Raw genomic sequence first — 27,676 nt, 5'->3', positions numbered from 1 at the left:
TTTTTAAGAAGCTCTGAGAAAGAGGGGAGTGATGACAGTTGGCATACTTCTGAGGAAGAGGAACTTGATTTTACCCCCAAGGTATGGTGCCTTTACAGGAAAAATACCCTGTAAAAAATAAGTGATTTGAAGGAAGTTTTTCTGTGGGATTGAAAGAAACTGCAGTTCCAGCCAATATTGTTTTCTCCTTAGAAGCAGTCTTTGACCTGCCAGGCTTTCTTATGCTGTGAGTTTTTCCTAAAAGACCTGTAGCTGTGGCAGAGCATGCAGTAGATTTGTGGTTTGGGGCAAAAGAGCAGTAGGTGACGAGATAAGCAACCACGCTGTTTTGTTTGTTCTTCTTCATTTGAGTCAGATTTGCAGACCATAAAAGTTCACGATTTACTGTTATAACCTACTCTGTTCTCTAAACATTGTTTCCTGAGAATTTGATGATAGAATCCTAACTGATAAAGAAAAAGTATTCATCAAATTCTACTGAAATTCTTCATCACCTAGTTCTCCTTTCCTCCTCATCAGGTTCCTCAAGAGCACTCAATGGATGAGTTACTCAAATGGGTTTTCTTTTTTCTTCTATGAGATGGCATTCCATGCTTGCATGTAATCTCACACTGCATGTTTTCCCTCTTTTTTTTTGAATGCTCGAGTAGTATTCTTTTTGTCAGCTACAAGCTCTTGCGCCTACTGTTTTTACTAATATTTTGAAGGATTAACAAGTTCTGCAGTGATGTCTGGAGCAGCTGTTCTGTTGCACTGGGATTCTGCAGTGATGAGGAACCTGAGTGTGGTAGTTAAACCCACTCTGTAAAGCTGGAGATGCAAGCATGTTTAGTTTGAACGTGATTTCATTTTCTTGCACTGATTCAAATAGAAAAGGTGCATTTTTCTGGCATGATTTTGAAATTTAGGGGTATTTAACTAAGTGTACTTGCAGAGACTAATTTATGCATTAAGTCTAGGGATCTTAACAGTTACTTGCATTGTGCACATTTGCAAGTAAGCATCCTGAAACTGCAGCCTTAAATATATCTGAATTTTACTTAAGTATTACAAATACTAAAACCAGATTTTTAGAACTGTTACGCATGTAAACATAGTTTTGGAAGCGATTTGCAGAAGGGTGCCTGCACAGTGTTTTGGGGCGAAATACTCACTGAATTGCAAATGTGAGGGGTGTTTGTGTAGTTAGAACTGTAGGATGGAGCACCAGAGCACTATCCAAAGGACAGCCTGATTACATTTCCTGATCTGATGTGAACAAAGGATTTGGGTTTGCTACTGTTTTAAAATAATAATTTATTTTTTTTTGCTTAAATAAATCTTTATTTACAGAAGCTGCAGAAGCCCAACTTGACACTACTAATGAATGCTTCCCAGCAGTTCAGGAAAAACAGTAAGCTATTTAGAAAAGATTGCATGACATACACTGATATATAAAAGTAGATTTGCTAAGTAGTTTTTTAATACTTTTTTTTACTATAGTAAATGACAAAAGTAGCATTTGAAAAGATGGCACTTTTTCTTTTTTCTCTGAAATGACTAAGTCATATCATCATGAAGATATTAATTTCTTCCTAAGCCTTTGTCCTCTGGTCAAGTCCTTTCTCCATCCTGCTCATTCCTTGCCTGGCTCCTTTTCCAGACATTCCTAGGTGACTCCTCTAATGTGCATTAATCTGGTAACATGCCTATTGCTATTTAGATAACTTGTTTTGTTCACATGTATTTTCCCTTTTCTTCCTTTAAGATGATAGTGATGGTTCTAGAATTGAAAATCCTAAGTCACCAAAGAAAACCCTCAAACAAAGAACCCCATCAGATGCAAACCTGAACAAAGGAGAATGTAGAGAATTGTTGAATCAAGATGTCTCGGATGCAAGCAACCTGGAAGAAGAAGAATTGGAGGAGGAGGAGGAAGATGATGAAGAGGACAACGGAGATGATGATGAAGATTATGAGGAGGAAGAGGAAGAAGAGGAGGAGGATGAAGATCTTTCTCAAGATGAAAAAGAGGAGGAAGATCTGGAAGATGAAGAAACTCAATCTAATGACATACTGGAGGAGGAGCAAGGGGGGAAAACAGAACCTAAAGGGGAAATTGATCAGAAATTGGAGTATTTTAGTAATGCTAAGTATGAAGGAGAAGCTCAGTGTGGAACTGGAGTTGTCTGGGATGATGATAAGATTAGTAAAGAACTTAATGAAAAGGTGGAGGAATCTATAGATACTCCTGTGTCTTTTATAGCTGGGTGTTATGAAAGGTTGCAAGAAAATATAACTGCTATGTCTCCAAAGAGAATGAATAATGAAGTATCTTACAAGTCAGTACCAAAACAAGCTGTCTTTCAGAATCTAAATAATTTGCAAGACACACAAGAAAGCTGGAACAGGAAAAGCTTGATTCAAGACAAGTTGACCACAGATAGTTGTGGTCTTAAGGAGAAAAAGTCAAGCTCTGGTGATGGCTTTGAAAGTGATAATAATTCTTTGTCAGCAGCAAAAACCCCAAGACTTGAAAATCAAAGACCGAGCTTTGCCAGTCTTGAATGTGTGGATGATGAAGATACTGAAGAAGAGCAAGATGAAGTAGATGATAAAGAAGCACTGAAACAAGAAAGTGTAAACTTGCACTTAAATAAGCGTGAAGAAAATTTAAGAGCAGCGTTTCACTCAAGCACCAAAGTAAGTATATAGGGTTGATTCAATCACAAGGGTATTTTTCTAAGGGCGATATAGGTAAGAAATAGATGGTAAACTGGATTTCTGTTAATACTTGCTCTTCACATATATCCATCTTTTGATCATCTTTTTTTGGTATTAGAAAATGACATGCTCCTTGGCAAAGCAGTTTCTTAGGTATAAGAATAATATCAGGCAGTATTTTCAATATTTTTTTTCTATTAGCTACAGTGGTTTTGCAGGAAAAAGAATAGACAGTAGACTTTTTCTGGAATCAATTAAAATTTTCTCAGTTGTATGTACAGATTTTATCTGTGAAGATTTACTGCCATTTAGTAAAGTTCAAGGTGTGATGTCTGAAAGCGAGGAAACAAAAAGTAAGATTGAGAGCAGGAAGCTGCTTACTTTCCTTGCAGCCAAGTACAGGGAAGAAAAGGAATGTGTTACAGAATGGTGTAGCTTATACGAAGGTAGAGTTACACTGATACGAGGAAGTGTTTCTCAAGGGACTTTGCAGAATCAGTGATGAGATTTATGATATTAGGCATTGCTGTCTGCTCACATAGATTCCGTTGTAAACGCCTTTGTAAAACAAAACTCAACAAAGTTTCCCTTTTCTCTTATACAAGAAAAGTATTTTTGAAGTTGTTGATGGATGATGAAGCAGTTGCTTGTTTCTGCTCTTTCCAGCTGTTTTGGTCTATCTCTTTTAGGAAGAGTCATCTGAATGGGAAGAGGAGGAGGAGAAGGAAGACGCTGAAGAGCTACAAACTGCAGTTGTTGAGGATCTGAAAAATACTATTTGTAATGACAGTCATCAAGTCCATGATGCTTCAAAAGACAATGCTGGTGAGAGAAATGCATTAGTAAATACTGATCCCAATTCTTCCTCTATAAATATTAATACACAGTAAATGAACTGAAATGGTGCTTGACTTCTGAGATAGGCAAGGGAAAAATTTGCTGTGAATCCTAGGGGGTGTTGGCAGAGAAGGAAAGTGGCTTTTGTTCCTTTTCATTCATTCTTAACTGAAATTGTGGCAGTGGATTCCAAAAGATGCTATATGAAGCAAGTGCCATTGTTGCTTTTGTTGCTGTGTTCGCCCTGAAGCAATCTGAACAAAATGCACAGATGAAAAAGAGAAGGAGGCCTAAAGCGTCTTGGGTGAGACAGTAGTATTCCCCTTTCTGGCCCATCCTGTTGGATTGAAAAGCTGTGATTGCTCTTGGCTGAAGTGTGGGAAAGATTTGAGTCAAGCTGAAAGCTTTTCTGTTCCAGTGCCTCACCTTGTCCAGTTTTAAAATGTAGAAGGTCTCTCCAGTGCCACGTTTGTGTGTGCTTGAAAGCATTACCAGCTCAGTCAGAGTTGAGCACTTTGGTACTTATCTCAGGTCTCAGAGCAGGATCATTTCCTGTCTTGAGTGTAGCTTGGTGTGGTAGATGTTACCAGAGAATGTGTAGCTGCTGATCAAATGCTACACAGGGGGGCTGACAGAACCCGCTGTATTCAAATGTTGTGCCTAGACAGGCTCTTCTGTCTCTATGCATTTTACCATAAGCATGCATTTGGCATAGTGTAAGTAGTCAGAGTTTAGGTTGGAATGAGCAGTTGCCCTCTTCTGGGATGGGTGCCCTCACAGGTCCCCAGCTCCTTCACCCTTCTTTATGTACATGCCTCCACACAAGTGAATTCTGAATCAGTTTTACTTTCTATAGCTAAAAACAGAGAAATGAAGGTAGTCTAATCTGGCCAGGAGCCCACTGAGACCAAGCCTTAGAGAAGAAATTTGGATGTTAACTTCCTGAGGTAGAAACGAGTTTTATGCATTTGAGGTGATTGTTTGAGCTGTAAGCCTCTACTGTATTTTTTAAATGGCAATGCTTAGCCTCTGGGAAGGTGCAGGGTAACAACTCCCTATCAAGGAAGATCTTTCCTGGTAGCACTACAAAGGGAGTATTGTTTCTTGCTGATGTTACTGTGAGGATGTTTTGCACAGTGTTTCCACAGTACCTCCCGTACAGTGGAAAGTGGCAGTAAATGCCAAATTCTGGAGCTATAGCTGGAGAGCAGGCAACCTAAACTCCAGCATGCTGGAGTCTGTTCCTGAATGTTACACAAACATGTGTTGGGTGTTGCTTGTAGCTGTGTCACCTGCTGTGCATAGCCATCTTCTGCTGGAAAGGACGCAAGAGAAGGTGGGGATATAAAGGAAATACCACGTTGTGGCTGGGTGTGAAGAAACCCTGAATAACACTCACTTCTTAGTTTGTCCTCAGCAATAGAGCCACTGCTCATCTTTTTGGATGTGAGGCTTGACTAATGGGGAAAAGCAGAGTGAAATATGAACACTCAGAGTCTCACCTCTTACCTTGTTTGTAGGTACCCTGCCAGCAGTGGGAGCAGAGGAAGAGGAAGATGCGGATTCACCCTGGGATTCTGAGGTACTTTCTGTGAAGGACACGGGGGTTCCCACCAGAGGAGATGGGGAGGGAGAGTAGAAGTAAGATCCAGAAGCACTTGAGAGCTTGCTTTTGACTTGAGCCCTACCATCGATGAGGCTTATTTCCTCTTTTGCTATTTCTGCAATATGTTTGTAACTGGAGGCCCTTGAAATACTACTTTTCTAGGCCAGCTGTTCAGTTAGGATTGGGATGAAGTTAGGCCAAGCTAACAACTTGGGTCTCATAGCAACTGACCTTTGAGTTTGGTTTCTAGTATTGAAGCAGAGAAGTTTCTTGCTGCTTACTGTTAAAATTCGTGGGCGCTGGCAGGATTGTTGCTTTTTCACCATACAGCTCTCTTCTGCTGACCTGGCCAGTGGTTGCCGTGAGGGTCTGCAAGCTAGACGGTTAGCTGTTGCTGAATAGATCCTGCTACCTTTTGTAGGTGTACTTCAGCCCTTTTGAAGGTCACGTTCAACAGCTATACCACACACACTGTCTGTATTTTCCCTTTTAACTCTTTCATCAGTGGTAATGGGCTAGAAGAAAATGAGAAATGAGCAGGGTCTGTAGCTAACACTCTCTGGATTTTCCTGTGAGGAAAAACAAAATCTTCCCCACCCCCTTCTTAAAAATACAAGATTAAATTTTTGTTTGTTTGTTTTAGGTAGCCTTATTTTCTGTAAGCTTTACTTTGCTAGTTTTTGTTCAACACATATCACCCTTGTGATTTGGAGTAGCAGTGTGTTTACTCACCACTGCAGGATACACGCCTAGGGAACATAAGCACAAACTCAAACATCCAGGTACAGGTTCAGTATAAGTGTTGGATCGCTACAGACCTGCAGTTACTGATTCACAACCCACATCTGGAGTTACTGTGTTAATTCTATTTTGTGGCTGTCCAGTTTATCAACTTGACAGAATAGTTTAAATGAGTTGTGAACTTTTTCCCTGAGATCTCAAAATACACACAACTGCTGTGGTTTTCCAGTATACTGTGTCTTGATGTGTCCTTTCCAAGGGTCACGGAATCATCTAGTCCAACTCCCCTGCCAAAGCAGGATTGCCTAGAGCACATCACTCAGGACTGCATCCAGGCGAGTCTTGAAAATCTCCGGAGAAGGGGACTCCACAACCTCCCTGGGCAGTCTGTTCCAGTGCTCTGTCACCCTCACCATAAAGAAATTCTTCCTCATTTTTGAGTGGAACTTCCTATGTTCCTGCTTCTGCCCATTGCCCCTCGTTCTATCCCTCGAAACCACTGAAAAGGGTAAATAAGGTCTCCCCTCAGCCTTCTCTTCTCCAGACTAAAGAGCCCCAGCTCTCTCAGCCTTTCCTCATAAGGGAGATACTCCAATCCCTTAAACATCTTTGTTGCTCTTTGGTCCTATCAAAGGTTTTTGTATCTCTAACATACTTGATACTGTGCTATGCAACTTGGCTTAGCAGGAGCTTTTTGCATAGAAATGAGTTGAAAATGTATTTGTTTCAATTCTCATGCATGTGTTCTAGATTATACAGACGGATTCTGAAAGTCTGAGAAAAGTACCATCCAGTGTGTTACTCCCGGCTGCAGACAGACATGGAACATACTCACAGACTGTTTCAGGGGAGCGCGACAATGGTAACTTCATGGTGGACTAAGTGTTTGTCTGTAAGCATTTATAGGCTAAAGTGAACTTTTATCAATGTCTGTCTTAAGAATGCTGCTATGGTGTGTGTGTGCGCTATAGCAATGAAGTGCTTATTATTTGTTAATTAACACCAGTTATCACAGCGCTTGCTGGCCATCGTGTAAAGGAAGTTGTCTTGTTTGCATTGTATGTTCTTTGGACGTATTTGTTGGGGTTTTTCTACATTCAGGTTCTTGTTGCATGGTGATGAAAGTATATGTGGTTTAGGACTGATGTGTCTGAACGTTTAATCATTCTTGGATGATAATGTAGGTGAAGAAAACTATCATCTGACTAAGGATTTTTTTTTCCTAGCTTAATTTTTGATAGCTTTCTGTTGTGCTTTGACTAGGTGCTAAAATGTGAGTAGATGTCCAGGTTTTGTTGCTAAGGGTTTCTGCCTGTAGTTTGTGACACTGTCACTTGAGCATCTTGAGCGTAGGATGGCAGGGAAGTTTTGCTATTGGGGTAGAAGACTTTTCTGATGGATTTTGCCTATAGCAAATAGTTTGTCAGTCCTCCTTGTAGTAGAGGTACAATAGAATGGCTGAAGAAGCTCATCCAGTTTTAGTTTAGTAAGGTGGAAGCAAAACTTTACAGGCTCCTGGGAGCTTATTTATCTACTTGTTGAGTATTTGTCATGGAAGTCTACTTTGTATGTTTCTACTAAGATAAGTTTAAAATCATTGTGAAAAAGGAATAGAAGGTGATGATGGTAATCTTTGGAAGGTATTTTCATACTGCTAGACCACCTAGTTTACTGAAATCAAATACTATTTGATTCTTAATGATTTTTTTTTTAATATAAACATTTTGCAGTGGAGCCATTCTTAGTAACATTTCATATACTTCTTTCATTCTCTGTGCCACCAATGGAAAGGAAAATACTTACAAACATAAAACACGTGTAGGATATCTACGGTCGTAGTGCTGTTGGACTGTTTTATGATCATTCATTACAGCAGACCAGCTTTGACTTCTGAAATAATCCTTTGGAAAGCAGGATTCAGCTCCTCAAAAGGACTAAATATTTTGATCTTGTTCTGTTAATGAGCATGACCTTATTGCTTCACATGAATTGTCATAGTTCTGTGATTATTATTCTTTTAAATCTGAGGTGCACAATAGGAAATATGCATTGTCCATTTCTTATATACTAGTGCAAATGCCCTATGGTGAGGTAAATTAAATGTTAGATATTGTACTCTTGATGAAATAAAATTTGTAACTAGTACTTAGTTGCAGAAACTGCTGATGTTGAATGGATTAAAAAAATAACATCAATTAAATAAAATAACATTTTCCAAACCATTTTTTGCATCTAGGCTTCTCGGAGAAACCCAACAATTCCCAGGTAATTCTTTATTCATGTTGTTGACTACTTGTGCTCATTAAATAGTATGTAGTTAGTTTGAATTTGTTTTTTTTATCATTGGATTGTGTCTTTCATAGCTGAAGACTCCTGAATCTGTTTTGGAAATGAACGAAACCTCTCCTGAAAGAAGGCAGCAGAAATCAGGTAATGTTCACTTCATGTAGTTCTGGGTTTAGCTTCATAATCTTTCTGGATAGGAGTATTTAGTTAAGTATATGACTTATTTGTTTTGCAGATCTATTGGAGGAATTTGGTTTAGGAGATGCAGAGGATATTGAAGGTATTTGTAACACTCTTTTTGTAGTGTTCTTTTATGGATAGACACATTGTACTTGCAAATTTTGTCCTAATATTAAATTAATGGTTCTAGCAAGGTGTTCTGGGAGCAAAAGGTCTACTGAAATATGCCTCTCTGCGGGTATGTTCTCCCTCCTCTAGTCTGCCACTCAACACTATAAATATCCTTCTATGATGTAGGCCTCCTCCACCATACCTGCCATCATTTCCCCTTCTCAGGCAGTCCTCAAGTTGGCTTTTCTTCCTATTTCTCAAAAAACTCCACCCTTCTTATTTCTCATAAAAACCTTTTCTGATATTTTGGGTTCTCTGAACATGTGCTGTGGCTGATTTCAGGCTAGGGATCTGGAAGCTAAGGTGTCCAGAAGCAGCAGGTGAGACAGAAAGGGTAATTCTTGGGCTCATGTTGTAGCTGCACTTCATATGAATTATTACTTTCGTGGCTTTTCTTTACCTGTCTTGAAGTTGTTTTTAAACATGTAGCAAAGACATTCTTCTGAGGCTTCCATATGTTATTTCACGGAAGCTGACCAGCAGGTTCAGAAGTAGGGGAAGGAAGTGGAGAAGAGACAAGGTGGGAGGAAATGAGTGTCAGCATGTTGTCAGGAATTCTCTTTTCTTGGAAACAAGGCTAAAAGGGAAGTAACTGGCTGGTCCACTGTGTATTGGAGAGAGGATATATGAACCTTAATGTTTTTTTACTTACTTTGTTCTAGCATGTATTGATTTGCATATTTGTTATTGAGATGAGAAACAATTCCCCATTCAGGTTTTAGGATTTCTACAATGAGCTATTGAAATTATAAACCAGAGAGAGGTGAACAGATAAGTCGGTAAGTGAAGTAGGTAATTGGAAATAATTTTTTAAATTATTGTAACTTCTAAGTGTGGAATACAAATATTTCCAAGTTTTTTGGCATCTTTGTTTTAGGGGATAAAACCCCTCCACCTTTGTTCTTTTGACAATAATGGAGATTAAACTTCTCTCTTGGAAAAATATCTCTCTTCTTTTTGTCCTCTTTCCCTTCTCTCTCTCATGTATTTGTAATGGATAAGCAACAAGAGGTCCTATTTTGCCCTTTATTTTGTGGTGACAGTGTTTTTGTAAGATGCATAGAGGTTTGTTGAAAGTTGTTCAGTTAAAACACAAGGTTTGGGATTGTCTTTATTGCACAGTAATGTGAAATGTAGCCCCATAGTGGACCAGTATCCTATATTATTCCAAACAGAGAAAGACTGCCTTTTCATAGCTGGTTTCATTTTAGCTCTTTTTCTTTTATTCATTTATGTTGTGTTTGGTTTTATTTGTGTTATCGTGAAGATCAGGTATATATATGAAAATTTCTTTCAAACTTTTATGTTGGAATTTGGCTTTAAGCAATTTAGATTGCTTCAGCAAAGCATCATGATTCCTGCAGCATAAATATTTCTAACTCTAAAAGGGTCGAACGCCACCTTTCACAAGCTTATTTCACAAATCTGGAAAACATGTACATTACCTTGTACAAATAAATGTTGAATGAGAGATTAAATTTTCCATTCTATTTACTTTGTTATTGACTCATAGGAATAACTTCTTAAAACCTATTTTTGGGTCAAAATTAAGTAGTAGTGTTCTCATATTTTCTGTATAGAATAGTAGCTACTTTGCATAGTAATCTGGAAAAAGTTATGTAAGACAATTTATGAGGAGGGAAATCTCAGAAGAGAGAGGAGAGATAAAGGCTAATTGGAAAGAACAATAAAAGTCATCTTGCGATGCTCACTAGAGAACAGAGTAAAAGGTGGGGATTTGCATCTTCTGTATGCACAGGGATTTCTGTTTGTTTAAGCACAAAGCCAGATTCATCTAGCCCTGCTGCAGATATCCATTAATAAAAATACATGCTAGTAATAAATGACTGGCAAAAAAAATGGAATTTCATTTATTCTGTGATTTATATTTTTTTAAATGTCATGTTCTTCAGAAGCTTCAGCCTTAGGTTCTACTAATGTTTTAACTTAAAGTTTCTCCCTGTGTTAAAAGTGAAAAAGTCTTGACAAGGAGGGATCATTCCTCTTTCACAATTTTGACAGAAGCCAGTAAGTCAGAAAATAGATTCATGAATTATTGGTCCACAAAGAGAAGAAAATTTACTTACAAAAGCTAATGGGAGTAGTTCCTTTTTTTTTTTTAGTTATGTTTTTTAATTATTTTTCCAGCCACTAGAAAAATAATGACTGACTAGAGTTACTGACATGAGAACTGGAATTTTGCAGATGGAAGAATATTGTTGCCCTCCATCTTTCCTGCCTCTTTCCTTGTTTGGTACAGAAATTTTAATACTGATTAAACCCTATGGAAAAGAAATCTTATGGGCTCCGAAGATCCTAAAATCTTATCTAAAGACTGAGACTTTAGATGGGCAGGCCCATGATGGGCAAGACTGAACAGGAGTTTGAGTTGCTTTTGATGATAGCAGTATGGCACCTAATTTTCAAGTGTCTGGACTCTGAAACAGAATCCAAAACATTAAAACACCTACATACTTTGAACAGTGTGTTGAGAAAGTGCCTTGTGCTAAAATACCAAAAAATTCAAGTTTGTTAAAAAATTGTAGGAAATTGCACCCACCAGTGATTGAGGTGGGAGGAGAAGGTTGTTATTTCACACTGTGTAACTTGAGGTTAGAATTGACCTCTGGAGACCTGTATGACTGTCTGAGGAGCTTAGGTTCCCAATTCAGACATAGGAGTTATAAGCTTATATCCAATGTAATCCCCTTCAAGAAATGAAAGCTTGCAAAACGAGTCATCTAAACCAGAAAATGCCAGAAGTGAGGTTGGCCGTGGTTCATTAGTACTGGACCCTTTTATATTTTTATTATGATATCTATTTTCTCCCTGTCTTGCTACACTTTTCTTGTAGGAAGAATAGAATGTGTCTCTCTTTAGCAGTGAAACTTTCTGTATATAAAGGCTATTGTGTAGAAACTACAGAATTAGGGAGCAGAAAAGGAGATAAGGAGTGATTATGATTAAAAGCCTCCATCACTGTTTTTAGATGCCACACTTAAACTGGGACTTATTTCTTTCTGAATATTTGATACTTCAAAGTGTTCAGTGTGCCTTCCACACAAACAATGACAATGAGTTGCTGCTTCTAAGTTGTAGAAAGTATTTAGAGTTCAATTTGCAGATGTAACAGAGATTCATGGTAGGCACCCCATAATAGGGAGTCTGAGTGACTGCTTCTGAGGAGTTTGTGACCTGTCCAATATTACTTAAAAATTCTGGAAGATGAAAAGGCGGAATCCAGTTTCCAAGAGTACAAATGAAATGTATGGGTCATGGGTTGTTTCTCAACATTTCACAAGCCTGCCTCTCAGTGTCCATCCATCTCTTCTGAAACAGATGAGGCAGCAGTTTGACTGAAATACTCAGTCCAGATCCGTGCGTGGAGACAGATTTGTTTCATGCATGCATTAAAGCTGGGGACTTAAAGATTTCAAGCCTGTATTTCTTGGTTTTTATGATTATGCACAACATATAAGGAAATTAAAACTGCTGGAGGAATGTAGCTAATTAGTGCATGTCACACCATGTGTCGGAGAGAGACAGAGAGATATCACACACCTTTAAGAAACAGGAATGATTTATTTGTGAGCATTTATAGTGATTTTCAACAAATTTCCTTTATACATTAAAAAGTAAAATGTCCTGAAAGAAAGGAATTCACACAGAAGCATCTTAAATCTGTATTATGATAGTGTTCTCTTCAGGACCTCACAAATGTGAGAGGATCTGTTATTTTGTGTTAAGATTTTTTTCCCACAAATATGATTTAAGATGCACTCTAGGTGTAAATGGGTAGTATTAATTCATGCTGCTTATAAAAATATATGTTTTTCCCTGTAGGTGAGTACTCAGGATCTACCTCTCATATGTCATCATCAGCTGAAAAAGAAGACATCAAAGATGCCATTGTAAACTATGGGGTACAGGTATGTAAAATCAAGTATTTTGAATTAGGGTCTGAATTGGTAAATTGTATTATACACTAAGGTAAAAAAGCTTACCAGTCAGTGAATAATGCTGAAGGGAGAGTCCTGTAGATGAAGGCTGTATTATAGTCTGAAGTAAAATTGGACACAATCATCTTACAGTGGGGTAAAATTCTGTCATTATGTTGGATACTTATTGTTATTCTGATTTGTCTCTAGCTGGTTTGCTTAAATTTTGACCAGTGTTTTTCATTTTTTACGGTGCTGAGATACAGTGTGGCCAAATGTATTTTTTTTTCCCTATGCAAAATGCCCATTCAAGTGAAGAGAAAGATTTGCCTATAATATCCTGATCTTTCTGATTAAACATGCCTCGTTTTCCTCTTATAAGAGAAAGATCAAACAGCAAACCTTGACATTTGTTGACCTTTCTGATGCTTTCTCTGCCTCTGCAAAATAGTGCTTGTTTGGCCATGTTAATAAGCGTTTGAAAAGGTGAGGTTTTTTTTCAGAGGGCAATCTAGAGGAGAATAAGGCCGGCATCCTGTTTGTGTTGGGCATACAAGACAAGGCTGGATAGAGGGGTCTAGAGTCTTCTATAATACCTCAAGGGACAGCGGAGCAAACTATTTCAACCCCACACTCAGGCACCGTGAAGGAGGGACGGGCTTAATTTTAACAGGTGCAGCACAGAACTTAAACCCATCAGAAGGTGGTAGTAGTTGGGCAATGAACTTGGGAATGAAGAGGCCGAGACAGATGTTGGCTAGCTGAAGTGCTTCTTCCCTGCTCTGAATGAAGGAATTTTTGCAGAGAGCTAGCGAGAAGAGATAACAAGGAGTTGCATGGTTGTAGCCCATTGGCTGCACCACCAAGGCTGCAGGTCCTATTTAGAAGGAACCACGAGCTAGAGTGACATGTGGGGAGGGAGCAGGTTAGGAAGAGTGTGACACTTGACAGGAGCAGTCAGAACTGTTGAGGAACACAGCATGGGGTCAGGGGCATGAGCAGACTGGTTGGGTTTGAGGCATGGGATGGTTTTCATACAATCTTGGGTTCCTGATTTTTGAGATGAGAGGAGGAATGAAGAGGTTTCCCTAAAATTTTTTTCTTTGGAGCTTGGAATGGAATTTAATATTTCTGAATATTTCGTGAAGAAGGATTCTTAACTTAGTTAATTTTCCATGTGGTGGACAGTAAAAAGCTTGTCATGTTTATTCCCGTTGTACTAGCTTAGCGGGCAGCGGACTGTAAAATGCCAGACAATAGAAAACAGTAGAGGAAGGAGCGTGAGAAAATGTAGGCAGTTGTAATTAAAAATGGTATTTGAGTAATAAAACATGAAAAAATGAATTGCTTTGTGACAAATGCCACCAGTTACAGAAAGCAGGCAGACTAAAAGGTAAAAGCAACCCTCCTGTCCAGAAAAATCTAATCCAAGAAAAGCTGTTTTTGAAGTCCATTCTTCTGTTTTTAAGGAAATGATGATTCAGTGAACCTTTAATTTAGTATCTGTTGATTTTTATTATGAAAATTGTTTTCAAAATGTTATATTTCTATTATTTCTTTTATATGATAGGATGAGTTTGCAACAGAAATTACCTAGATTAACTGTAACGTCCTTTTTCTTGGTAATCTTTCTGTCTGTACCTGCTTACTTAAGGGTAAATATATTTTAGAAACTACCAACTTGATAGGAAAAACAGCACATGAAAATCAGACTGACAAAGCAGAAATTTCACATCAGGAAGCCCTAGGAGAAAATGAGGAATCGCACAGTGCTGACAAGCATTTAAGTCCAAAACCTTGGGAAGAAAGATATGAAAGAATGTGGGTTGAAAATGAGAAAAGGGAATTGAAAACAAATTTTAAAAACATTACAGCAGAGCTGAAGCAGCTTTTTGGTGAAATTAATGAGACTGAGAAAACTGCTTCGCTTGTGGGAGAAATGTCAGAAGGTGGCTTCAGTGAAGAATTGAAGAGTTCTCATGTTGCTTCATCTCGTGTGACAGAGTCAAGTAATAAGTTAGAAAATAAAGGTGAATCTGGAGATATTAAACCTATGCTAGGTGGAAAAGTACCCAAAAAGGAAATTGTAATTCCGAGTCTTAGTGTCCTTCCTGATCAAAATAACTTAAACATGGAATATACCTGGAATACAGATGAAGAAAATAGCACAAACGATACAGATAATACAAAGGTGCCTCTAGCAAAAGAGAAAAAGAAAATGCCTACTATGGAAATGGAAGAGAGTGAAAATGCAAGTAGTAGAAATGTAGAGGGAAGTCCTGAATACTCCCTGAGACATAGCTTGAAAACAGGTATTTTGGGTGACATTTCTAATATTCTTCCTGAAACAAGACCTGTTTCTACAAGTGATGACAATGGACTTCTTGCAACAGAAAAGAAATTTGGAAAAGACTCTGGATTTAATGGTGATGTTCCCAGGGACTGCCTTATCGACAATAATAAACTAGGAGAAACAGAAATTGAAAGTCTTTTTGCAAATGCTCAGCAATCATGTGGCATGCTGAAGAGAAATATGGATGAAGAACTAAAACAAGATATGGAAAGATTTAAGAGTAAGGTAGGAATGCTGCAATTAGTATTCGTGGCTTTGGAGAAAGAGAAGGTACAGCTGCAAAAAGAGGTAGAAGTTCACCTGCTAATCCTTATTCTTTAGTCTTTCTCCACATCAATGGTCCTGTTCACTTTAGCTATTCATCATTAAGGGAAGATGCTTTGTGCAAATCAGGCTTTGTTTTAATGGAAATACATTACTTACGAATAAAGAGAACAGTGGAGAGTTGTCCTTTTCCCCATTTTTGGAAAACACAGAATACATTATTGTTCTAGTTTAACAGTAGGTGGCACTCAATTCCAGTGTAAGTAGTTATCACTTCATTGCCATAAAAAGAAATGCACACAATTACATCAGTTCTGATTCTGAATCAAAGAATGAAAATAGCTTCTGAACAGGGTCTTGACTTATCTATTCATTTGCTGTGATTTCTGCATGGCGTGTCTTCATTGTCCTTCACTAAAATTCCTGTTTGCTGTGAAAAAACTTCTGCTTGTTGGTTTGGGATCTTTTGGTTTTTTTCCTCCCACCCCCTGTCCATCCCCCACAACACTTTCACTCCATTTTATTTTTTTCTGTGTTTACAACTAATATTGTGCAGTCCTAACTCTTGGTCCATCAGTAGTGCTTTCAATTTTTTGTTGTTCATGGTTTAAGATGCACTATTGTTTTCTTTCTAAGGGCTATGGTTTTTTTATATCTTTAATCATGAGTGAATTCAAAGTACTTTCAATGACTTAATACACTTTATAGTGTAATTTAGTGGTTATGCCTCTCTATATGAATTAATTTTTTTTTTTTGCACTTCACGTTATTTTAGAGGTAAACCCTGAATTATTCAACCTTGGATATTGTGTTTCTCTCTTCTAGAAATACTGATAAATATATAAAGTTTAACTTTCTTTTTGTAGGTTGAGAAGGAAAAAAGCAAACAAATATGTTTCAAAACGCAGGCGGTGGCTGAACAGGAAGATCTTGATAAATTAAATACACCAGCGGGCAATGTTACTGATCATCAAATGATACAAAAGCCTACTCTAAGGAAGAATGACAGTTTGAAAATGGGAAATGAAAGCACTGTAGAAGAAAAAGACAATAAGAATTTTCCATCTGAGGAGAGATCAAAATTGATTAAAATGCCACTGAAAGGGTAAACTAAGGAAATAATCTCTAATTCTAATTTTTAGTACTACTTAAGTATTTTTTAGGTTTTCTAATGTTGTAGTCGTTGCTGAAAGCCATACTAGGTAGTGCACTGCTTCTCAAATATTTAAGAAAAACAAAATCTTTAGAAAAAAATAATCTCATAGTGGAGGTTAAAATTTAGTGCTTGCTTTAAAAAAAAAAAAAAAGAAAAAAAAAGAGAAAAAATAAAATCCTGTGGATTTCCTTGTCAGTACTAAGGTAAAACTCATCTTCAAACCCAAGTTTAAGACTGAAAAAAAACAGTTATTTTTGTAGGAAATGGCCATAAAGAAAAGAAAAGTAGGAACTTGCAGTTTACTTTGCTTTCTCCCTTCTCTGGGTGATTTTAGTGATCTCCATGTAGTTGATATTTTTCTTTTCATTAAGTTCAGATGCTCTTTGTCAGGAAAAGGGAGCAGGTTACCAAACCAATCTCAAAAGTCTGAAGAAGGCACAAATATTTTTATGTAACCCTAAGTAGGATTTTTTTCCTCTCTGTCCTCAAAGGAGTCTCTACTCTAGATCATTAGATACGTTCCACTTACTTGAATCTAGCTCAGGTTCTGCATTTTCCCCTTTGTCCCTAGGAGGTTTTGTAAATACTAGGGTATCTTCCATAATCTTCGGAGTCAAGTCCATGTTTTATCATAGATATTTTTCATCTTGGTTGTTTCTGGACTTCGTCTTAAGTATGTCTGTTTCACAGAAATTTTTTCTGTAAAGCTGCTCAACTGGTGATGGTGGTTTTTTTTCTTTTCTATTTAATGTAGTAAATTTGCCCTGAATGCCAAAGTCACAAAGAAAAATAGAAGACAAACTTCAAAGCAGAAGGTTAATCAGCAAACGAACTCTTCCAGTGGGAATCATTTTCAAGTACTGGATGACAGCACTTTCAGTGAAACCTCTCAAGATGAAGGAAGGTACTGAATATAAGCAATGTTATAAATCAAACTTGCGTTATGATAAAAATTGACCTGAAACCTAAAGGTAAGTTTTGTAAACCTGATGTGAACAATGATTCTTGTTCTTTCATGTGACAACACCACCCGATGGCCTTTGTACTCAAAAATACTTCCATTTTGCTTAGAGTGCTTTGAACATACTAGTAAACTTAATGATAAGGTCAGATGTGCGCAAATTCTGAATAATTACCTGAGTGTGGACATGTGCATAAATATATATATATATTTTATATTTTTTATAAGGGAGGGGGAGAGACTTATAAAAGATAAAAATTACTCTTTCACTGCAGGCATTTCAGGTTTTTCTGCCTTTTTTTTTTTTAATCCCAGCTGTGTCCCCTTCTGACTTCTTGCCCACCCCAAACTTACTTGTGTGGGAGGCAAAGTGAGAAACAGTAGGTACTGCCACTGTACAAGCACTGTTCAGCGATTGCTAAAATATCGGTGTGTTATCACCACTGTTTTGGTCAGAAATGTAACCTGCAGCACTGTGTGAGCTGCTGTGAAGAAAATTAATTCAATCCCAGCCAGGCCCAGTACACTAGAGAATCCACAATTATGGTTCTTTGACCTGTAAGAGAAGGATTCTCAATACTGAGAGAGTTAAACTTCTAGTATTAAACAGGGAATGCACATAACTCTGTGTCTGTGTATCTACATATCTGTAGCTGTAAGATACCTGTCACTGTGAGCAAAGTTATTTCAACTATTTGCTTAATATTTTGTGGAAAAAGTAGCCTCCCAATAGATGTAATAGAACATACGTTTTTTCAGTCATCAACTATATCTAATGAAATTTTTATATTAAACTTGAGTTTAATTAACTTCTGAAATTAAGTTTTCAGATCAACTTTAGATACTGTTTATAATGTGATATAAACATTCCAGTACTGAAATATATTTCTGTTTTTCCAGGCCTGCAGCAAAAACAGGGAGTGAAAAGAACAAGGTACTGTAAAACTAGTTTCTTGATAAATAATTTGTAAAAGCTTTTAATCACTTAAATGGGAACAGCATTTATGTAGTGATCAAACAGAGACACAAATTGCTGTTAGTATGCAGCTTTATCATATTTCAGCTAAATCTATGGGCTGTGAATGAGAGAATTAATCATTCGTGCATTTGTAATGATCTATAATACTATATAGTTGTAAACAGAAAATACTGTATTGCTTGTAGGTGAGGATACAAATGGATGTAACTGATGATCTTGATTTAACTCACTCATCTGACACAACTTCAGAGGATGTCGAATTGCCAACTTCAACCTACAAAGAGGCCATGTTGCTGTTAGAACAGCTTAGTGTGGATCCTACGGGTATGTTTTCAGGTCACTTTGTCTTCAGCTGTTACAAGTTTCTCTTTTAAAACATGACTTCTTTGTCTGCACTCCTAGGTATTTTACTTTTGTATTTCAATCTAATGTTTCTTTATGATTAGAGATCCCCTTTGAAAGACGTGACATTATCTCACCTAACCTTAGATGCCTGCATGTATTGTCTGCTACAATGCCTTACTTTACCGTTGGTTCTCTGTTTAGTCAGAGCTGGAGAAGCAGGTTCTTGCAAAGTACAGTTCAGCTCCCTCTAATGCGGTCATCAAAAGTTAGCAAGAACTTCTTTTTCCTCTTTGTATCCCCTCAATAGCTAATGAGAAATAGTGCAGCAAAATTATGGCTTTGCTTAAATACATATATAAAAAATCAACTGTCATAAGATGCTTGTATATATACACAAAACGGTATATAAACTTAAGCATCGCTCACTGTGTTCAATAAACTGTCCTAAAATTTCATTAGACAAGGGTTAACCATGGCCAAAGGCCAAAATCCCACCCAGCTACTCTTGGGCCAAAATCCCACCCAGCTGCTCTCTTGCTGCCCCTACTCTACAGGACAAAATAGGATGAAAAAGCTCCAGGACCAATAGAGAGGCAGGGCTGTCACAGGCAAAACAGACTCCAGCTGGAGAAACTTAATTTGTTACCAATTCAACTAGATTTGAATAGTGATAAACAAAGAGACAGAAAATTAAAAGAACACCTCCCCCACCACCCCCTTGTCAAGTTCAACTTCAGTCTTTCACTCCTTCACTCCCAACTCCCCTACCCCTCCCCAAACAGCACAGGGAGGCTGGGGTCCCGAGTCAGGACATCACAATTTCCCTCTGCCACTCCTCCTTCCTCACACTTTTCCCCTGCTCTAGTGTGAGTCTTTCCATGGCCTGCAGTCCTTCAGGGAAAATCTGCTCCAGCCTGGCCTCTCCATGGGCTACAGGTCCTTCTGGAAATATCCACCTACTCTGGCATGGGGTTTTCCACAGCCCATCACTGTGGTCATGCTCCAGCATGACCCTTTCCAGGGGCTGGAAAGTATTTGTGCATATGTGCAGCTTTGTGTTTTTTCTATCTCAAAATAGGTTCTACTGTTTTGTTGAAAATTCAAAACATACTTCTTGAATATGAACAGATAATAGAACGTGAAAGAAGTAGGTACACAGCTGCCTGGAGAGAAGTAAAGAAATTAGAAAGTGAAAAGGAGTCATCACAATTAATAGCGGAAGAGACTCAAGATTTGAAATCCATGTTGGCTCATCAAGAAGTTGAATGGAAAAGTGACATTGAAAGCCTTAAGTATGTAACCTTGCATTCTGATAATGCCTTATCTTGTCAGTGTTCACGTTGCAGAAGATGATGATGGTACAGGTGATAAAATGAGAAGTTTCCTGTCTTTTGGGTCTGGGATTTTTGAATCCCATGGGCAAGTTATGCTATAAAGGGCATAATGTCAGGGGGAAAAAATGCTTGGGTCTTAGCTCTGTGTAAGGTCTTTTGGATGTTGTTTTAACTTTTTATTTTTCTTTGGTTTTTGTTTTTTTTTTAAAAAAAAAAAAGCCAGATCCAACTTGCTCTGGATTTGACTCAAACTATTTTTCAAAATTTTCAGAAACCTATTGATTACAAAGACTTAATATTTTCTTTCTAAATAAATTCTCAAGGCAATATTAAGTTTACACTTATAAAAGCTATACTTTTTGTGAAATTACATTAAAATTATATGTACAGATTTTTCTTTGCCATAGAAACCATTCAAATACTGACAGTCTTTCAAAGAATTTATTCGTGGTTGCTGATACTTTTTTTTTTTTTGGTGGAATTTCTAAAACAGATTTTCAATTGGCAGCTCTTTCCTCAAGTTAATGCTTGATTTATTTATTGTTGACCATTGAGAGATATCAGGAAAAAATATTCAAAATAATTATCAAACATAAAACTGCTTTCTTTTTTGGATACCATGGACCATTTTCTACCATGTTGGTGCTTGCTCCTGATTGTTTCATTTAGTAAAGAAGTTGGCATTCCCTAAGGCTTTCATTATAAAATTGCTTCAAAATTAAATTGCTGTTGTTTCTCCCAGATGTAGTTCCGTTGAGGTCTAAAACTATTTTTAATTGTATTAAGTTTAAACCCTATGCATTTCTAAATCTATTTTTGAACAATTCTCATTCTTTAGTAAATAGAAACTGCTTGCTCTTCCTATGGTCAGCAGTTGTTTCAGATTTACAGATGGCTTGCTAAAAAATTATTGGTTCTGTCACAGATAAGGGGTGTGCTATTTCATCATTATTACCTGCAATCACTGAGTCCATAATATGTAGGCAATGTTCAGCATATTATGGAAATGTATATTAAACATAGTAAAGTTTCTGGTGCTTTGATCTGATAAGACAAAGAATTCTTTTTGAATGAAGTGTCTTTTTGAATGAAGATGATTTATTTTTTTTTTAATTATAGAAATGGGCATGCTACTATGCACTTACCTATGTAAACTTATAAATAAATGATAAATCGCTCAGTTTGTTTCTGTATCTTGTACAACTGATACTGTGGATAATGGAGAGAAGTTAGAATTCTTTTAAAAGTTAAAAATTACAGTAAAAATATGAAATCTAAAATGATTTATCATTTTTATGGTTTGTGTTGTCTGCAAGTTCATAATGTGGAATGTCTACTTTTTATATCAGTGATTTAGTCTCTCATATTCTGTTAATTCTCAGATTTACTTTGAAACAAGAAGAGGAAAAGAGGCTCAGAGTAGAAACACTATATGAGAAAACACGAGAAAAACTCAGAGGGAAAGAAGATCAATATTGTAAAGAGGTGGAGGAGAAACAGCAACTTGAGTTACGCTCAAGGAATTTAGAAATGGAGTTAATAGCACTGAGAAAGCTCTTGAAACAGGTATATTAAGTAATGAGCTAAACACTTGTCTTATTTTCTTTTTCTTCTAATTTGCATTTTATTCCAACATGCCTAAAGAAGGAGGTACTTGTTCATGGAAGAGACATTGGATAAATGTTGAGAAATTTTGAGGATAGATGAGAATGATTGGTTCACAAGTGGTCAGTTTTTTTTTTTTTTTTTTCCTTCTTTGCAAGTTCATGATTCATTTTCTCCTTTTTCAAAATGTAAGCTTCATTTTTATTTCAGGCAAAACCTGACTTAGTTATTTTTCTAAATTATTACAAAACATTCTGTATTTCTTAATTTTTCAGAAGAAAATTAAACTTTATTATTTCTAGGTGGATTATCATAACTGTGGGGAAGCAAAAATATTTGCAAGAATACAAAGGAGAATGGGAAGATATTTCTAGCTATGATTTTTCTGAAGATGCAAGTAGTTTAATTGTATTACTGTAGGTTGAAGAAGAGCGTGATGAAACACAGAGACAGCTTTCTCAGGAAAAGAGTGCCAGAGCCCTGCAAGAAGGAATTTTGAACAACCACCTCTGGAGACAAAAGGAACTAGAAGAAGAGACAAGAAGAACTATAGAAAAAAATTCAGAGGTAAGCAGATTTTTTTCTAATTAACTAAATTTCACCATTTTTGTTCTAAAGTCATAATATGTCTTATATAACTCTTTTCTGCTTTTTGATGGATTTATTTTATCAATGTAGCTTAACTGTGTAAATACCTTTTCTGTTTTTCCTTAAGTCTTTAAAAGTTCTGGACAGCAACATCAATCCTGTATGTACCTGAACTGCATGTGCAAGTAGGAACCTAATAGAAAACACTACTTTTCTTAAGCTATCTGTTATTTTTAATTTCATAGACATTTTATAATCATTTTTTAAGATTTATAGCAGTGAAACACCTAGCTCCCTGTGTCAAGGTTGACCAGGAAGTTGGTTGACATTGACTCTTGGTGTTCCCAGTACTTGTTTTTTTTAATTACTTATTCCCATATCAAACTTACTACAAGTTTGCCTTTCTTTTTCATCTCCACATACTAACATTTTATGAAGGAATATCAGCAATTAATTAAATTTTCTGTAGGAGTTGGAATAATTGGAAGAGAAAAATCAATCGTAAACAATGTATTAAAAAAAAAATCTTGAAAATGTTTTAGTGTTTTAGTGACTTTACTAAGAATGTGCAGTTTTTGGAAGAATCATTTGTTCTTGGCTGTGATGCACAATAAACATAGGGTTCTTGTGGAAATATGGAAACTTTTGTGGAAAAAAGTTATATATATAATGAACAGGAAATATACAAGACTTGCATTCCAGGGATGATTGAGTTGCATAGTATTTGATTGAGTTGCATACAGAAGGACGTGTTAAGAAGACACTTGAGAAGGAAAATACCCTTTTTAGCCTTGTTTTTATCCTATTGGTAACACAGCAAAATTAACCTTAAAGGCATGCACATAAAAGAAGCACTGTCATTTTTATACTTGAGATATTTTAAATAATTTTATTATTTGGTTGCTGGTTTAAGAACAAAAAAACCCAAAGGCATTGTATATTTGGAATGTTCATTTAGATCTTAAGAGTGTGTTGTTCTTCCATTGTGTGCATACATTGTACACGTGCATGGGTTCATAGAGTGCGTTATGTTCTACCTGAAATTTCATTCTCATCTTTGAAGCCATGTTTTGATATTAGAAATGTTGAAATGCATTTTAGTGCTGAAGTGTTCTTGTAGATTTGTTTCCCAACTGGCTATTTATTCATGTTCCCTGCCATTCAGGAATCTGACACTGAGAGAGAAAAGGACCTGTTGTACAAAAATCAGTTACTACAAGATGAGATTGCTGTGCTAAGACTGGAACTAGATCAAGTAAGACTTAGGCACCAGGAGAAAGAAGGGAAGTATTTAGAGGAAAATGAGACCTTGAAAGAAAAAAATGAAGATCTCAAAAAGGAACTTAAACTGAATGAGGAAGCCTTAACACAAACGGTTATTCAGTACAATGGGCAGCTGAACTTACTGAAGACAGAATCTGCAGTGTTAACTTCCAAACTTGAGCAGACAAAAGAAAGCAAAGACAGACTAGAAATAGAAATTGAGTCATTTCGTTCCCGCCTGAACACTACTGCTCAAGAACTTGAACGTCATCAGTCATCAAAAAGTGACGTGGAACGAACATTTCAGAGAGAACGTGATGAATGGCTTCGCTTGCAAGACAAGCTCCGTCATGACCTCTCTGATGTGAGAGAAACCAACAAGAGCTTGTCTCAGCAGCTGAGTAAAGCTGAAAGCAAAGCTAATAGTCTAGAAAATGAGCTTCACCGGTCGAAACAAACGCTCAGAGAGAAAACATTGCTTTTAGAAATGACACAAAAAGAATTAAGTCAAGCCCAGTGTCAGGCGAAGGAAAGCGATCACGCTCGACAACTTGAGAAGGATCAAGTGAGCAAATTTATAATCAAGCAGGAATCCATGCAGGAGCGATTGGCCCAGCTCCAGAGTGAAAACCTTTTACTCCGTCAGCAACTGGAAGATATGCAGAACAAGGGGATCATCAAAGAAAAAGTAGTGAATGATGTGCAGGACCGGTTTAATGATATTTTCAACAAACTCAGAGCTGATACTGAAAAGCAAGTTTACCTAGTGGAAGAGAGGAACAAGGAATTAAATTCCAAGTGTACTGATTTAAGAGAACAAGTCTTTAAATATGAGACTGACAAAGTAGAGAGAGAGGTAAAGTATACACTTAGAACAATGTAAAGTTTGTCAGTTCTTGAAATTATTTTATGTTTCTAAGACGGAACAGGTATAAGTTATATGCGTGGAAGCAAATGATGCTGATTTGTTCTGGTTTTCCTGTTTCTGTTGGAATTGTGGAAGGTTTTAGCTGTATTGGGATGTTACTGCTCAGATACAAGCAGAGAACAGGAAAAAAAAGTATCCAAGTCTAAGCTGTGATCAAGAAAGGTGATTCTTCTCTAGAACTTTTTTCATCTTTTACTTAGTCCATTTTGTTGCCCTCCAGAATGGTTTTATGTATTTGATGGTTTTTATATATGTATTGCACTGATGACACAAATAAGAGTGGGATAAAATGAAGAGCTATCCAATATGCTAAGGTTGAGAAATGAAGATGCCAACAAGTGAAGTGATTTATGTTAAGCTCCTACAGAGAAAAAAAAAAAATCACTTCTCCATAAGTTGCTATCAAAATTGAAGAGCATTAGTAGTGTCTAGGTGTTAATTTATGTCTGTATTTTGGGACTTCTAGGGGGCCTTCCTGCTCCTTGAGAAGTTCATTTTGGACACTGCCCTAAGCTTTATTTTCTCTAGTTTATGATGTATAGCCATATTTAAATGTGTTCTTTTTTTTGTGGCTCTGAGGCAGACTAACTGGACAGGAGAACCAAGTGTTGCTCCCATTTCTGCCTGTATGTGGTTTTTGTCAAGAAAAAGAGTGGAAGAGAATAAAGGCAGGGGTACAAGTGAGCAGTAGGCAGACAGTTGAAAAAGCTATAGGTAATGGGAGAATGCATTGTTATGAGTTCCTAAGAGTATGTGTGAGCTGACACAGGCGGGATGCAGGAACAACCCCAAAACTCCAGATGAAATGCAAAGAGTAAATTTACCCTGGTTCACAAGGTATCCAGGTTATCTCTGAAGCAGGACCTGGGCAGAGGCATGCAGGCAGGAACGCAGGCATCGTGGAGCTCGGTCCTTGCTAGAGAGAGAGTCCAAACCTCCTGTTCTCGCCTGTACATCAGGGATTCAAGCAGGCATAGTTTTCTGCTGTGCTTTGATCTGCTCCAACAGCAGGACAGGCATCTCAAGCATGTTTGATAAGGTGCCTCTGAGTCTGTCACAGGCTTATGTTACCTGAGTGCAGATGTTCTGCTTGTCAAGCACACAAGACTAAACAATAATTAGTGTGATACACGTGTTTTCCGATACCCCACGACCAAGTTCAATCCAAATACAGGGCCAATTGTATAATAAGTAAGTTAAAGTAAAGGCATCTTTCATCGTCTCACGACGTTCTTCATGCCCATTTAACTGTTTCATTAGGGCATGGTCAGACAGCTGCAGCAGGAGCTTGCCGATGCTCTTAAAAAGCAATCGATGTCAGAAGCTTCACTTGAAGTTACTACGCGCTACCGCAGTGATCTGGAGGAAGACAAGCTGCGCTTACAAAAGGAGTTGGAAAAGGCTAAAACCAAGGTACATAATGTCTGTAATTACATTAATAAATCTGAGGGCGGCTGTTGAAAGCAGGAGCAAATGTTGTCCTAAAACCCTAGAAAAAACTTCAACGGGATAGATTTAATGATGCATGAATGAATTGCACTGATTTATAAACTTGGTGTCCATGTCTTTGAGGAGAAGGCTGAACTTTTAAATCTGCATTTTCAACAGAGGAACAAACAAGTGGATATAAAGAGTGTTATGAGACACTTGAAAGGGTAGGAGGGGCAGTGTCAGTACTTGGAACTGTGCTATAGGAAATCAACGTAGGATGGGAGAGGCCAGTAAAAAGGATCATGAAGTAAGACAGTTTAAGTTCATTTACTAGTAGAAATTAAAGTTTGAATGTATTTGAAATGATTACAGTTCTTTGAGTAGGGGTATGCACAGATATATGCAGTACCTGATTTCTTCAGCAGCAGTTGACTCCTCTATTAAAGCTCACCTGACTTCTGTGGATTCTTACTGTGATTTTACAGCTGCGGGAGCTGGAAGAACAGCATCTTCAGTCTGAGCATTGTGTTCATGACTTGAAGACTGCCTTGGATAATAAGGAAAGAGAAGTAATAGCGTCTTCCCAGAAACTGCAGGACCTCCTGTTGGCATCTTCTGGGACTAATACTACTGTAAAACAACTGGAAGAACATGTGCAACGGTAAGAGAATAGTGAGGCAAGATGGGGTTTGCCTTTTGGGTTTGTGTTAAAACAATAGGATAGCCTTGTTGCATCACAGCAAGTTGATACATGATTTTGAAGGATGCTTTTGTTTCAGATTATATTATTTCACACCGTTTTTTTTTTTTAATTTGTTGCTCTAGTAGATTTCCATAATAAAAGCTGTATTTCTTTTTAAGCCTTGAAATTGAAAATGCCAGATTGGAAGCCACAGTCCAGCAGCAAAACAATAGGATTGAAACCCTTCAGAGAGACCTGCAAGCCTCTGCATCAGTAAGCTGGTCATAAACTTCCGTTTTTGTGAGCTCCTCAGCCTAGTTAGCTGTTTCTGTGTCGTGGTTTGACCACACAGCCACTCAGTCACCATCCATTTTCCATGTCCCCTGAGAAGGACAGGGAGAAGAGGGGGGAAAAAATGCAAAAACTTGTGAGTTGAGATAAAGAGAGTTTAATAGAACAATAAAGAAAAAAGAGAATAACAAAATAATGACACAAGTCACTCTCACCGCCCAGTGAATTGTCACCATCCCAAGCAATGGTCATGGACCACCACCCAGCCAACCTCGTTTGTATACTGAGCATGTCTATGGTACAGAATATTCTATTGGCCATTGCATTGTTCTGTCTACATTTCTTCTCGGCTTCTATGGAAAGCTGAAAGTCTTTGAAAAGCTTAAACATCACCTATCAATGTATCATTGGCATTCCTTTCACATGGCAATCACTAGAAAGAAAATTAACTTTCCCAGCTGAAACCAGGATGCTGTGAGCAAATTTTTAGATGGTCCTCCCCCTTTGGTTATACAGTTGTACAATGCATGGGAAAAGCTACTTGTGCCTGTTTCATTGAAGATTCTATCTCACGTGGTGTTTTCTCACCTTGAAGAATACAGTAGAGGTGATGATTGCTAACAGTTTTCCAGTGACATCAAACTAAGGCCATTTTAATCATCAGTGCTGGGTGTAAATACTATAGGACTAAAGAGCTGAAGAGGTGTATGTAATACTTTTTTTTTTTTTGTAATGAGGTGTAAACTTTAATCTGGAAAGTCATAGTTTGTCTTCTTGCTACTTTCAATGCTTCTGTAGGTTCATAACCGCCTGGAAGAATTGATAACTAGCTTGCAGACAACACAGGCAGCTGCAGAGGACCACCACCATAAACAGGTACATGACTGGCTTCTGTGAATGACTAGTGTATTCTTTGAATTTTTTGTGTGCAGGTAATTGCTGAAAAGATCAGGGGGGCTGTGTAGGCACAGTTCAGGTGACAAATACCCTTCTGGTTTTAGGGCAAGGCACCCTCAAGGAAAAAGGCTGTAAAT

General features: G+C 37.4%; 1 protein-coding gene across 6 annotated transcripts in view; it reads left to right on the top strand.

The window, feature by feature from the left end:
* The window catches only part of LOC106901295 (ankyrin repeat domain-containing protein 26-like), a 57,735-nt gene that overhangs the window by 14,499 nt on the left and 15,560 nt on the right, over positions 1–27,676 (top strand). For 2 of the 6 annotated variants that reach the window (XM_014963863.1, XM_014963862.1), the window contains 23 exons: positions 12–81; positions 1,333–1,393; positions 1,748–2,682; positions 3,393–3,528; positions 5,061–5,122; positions 6,638–6,749; positions 8,124–8,152; positions 8,251–8,317; positions 8,409–8,453; positions 12,368–12,453; positions 14,117–15,103; positions 15,946–16,184; positions 16,990–17,139; positions 18,097–18,130; positions 18,361–18,499; positions 19,599–19,812; positions 21,237–21,420; positions 21,880–22,026; positions 23,213–24,166; positions 25,499–25,651; positions 26,155–26,330; positions 26,531–26,624; positions 27,441–27,518. In XM_014963863.1, the coding sequence (XP_014819349.1) occupies positions 12–81; positions 1,333–1,393; positions 1,748–2,682; positions 3,393–3,528; positions 5,061–5,122; positions 6,638–6,749; positions 8,124–8,152; positions 8,251–8,317; positions 8,409–8,453; positions 12,368–12,453; positions 14,117–15,103; positions 15,946–16,184; positions 16,990–17,139; positions 18,097–18,130; positions 18,361–18,499; positions 19,599–19,812; positions 21,237–21,420; positions 21,880–22,026; positions 23,213–24,166; positions 25,499–25,651; positions 26,155–26,330; positions 26,531–26,624; positions 27,441–27,518 (5,152 nt within the window). Of the gene's footprint in view, positions 1–8; positions 82–192; positions 227–1,332; positions 1,394–1,747; positions 2,683–3,392; positions 3,529–5,060; positions 5,123–6,637; positions 6,750–8,123; positions 8,153–8,250; positions 8,318–8,408; positions 8,454–12,367; positions 12,454–14,116; positions 15,104–15,945; positions 16,185–16,989; positions 17,140–18,096; positions 18,131–18,360; positions 18,500–19,598; positions 19,813–21,236; positions 21,421–21,879; positions 22,027–23,212; positions 24,167–25,498; positions 25,652–26,154; positions 26,331–26,530; positions 26,625–27,440; positions 27,519–27,676 lie in introns of all 6 variants that reach the window. The other 4 variants (XM_014963866.1, XM_014963864.1, XM_014963861.1 and 1 more) reach the window with 4 other exon arrangements.

This window comes from Calidris pugnax, unplaced genomic scaffold (genome assembly GCF_001431845.1).
Source record: "Calidris pugnax isolate Ruff unplaced genomic scaffold, ASM143184v1 scaffold44, whole genome shotgun sequence".
Taxonomy (NCBI): domain Eukaryota; kingdom Metazoa; phylum Chordata; class Aves; order Charadriiformes; family Scolopacidae; genus Calidris; species Calidris pugnax.
This window is presented reverse-complemented; position numbering and strand designations above follow the sequence as displayed.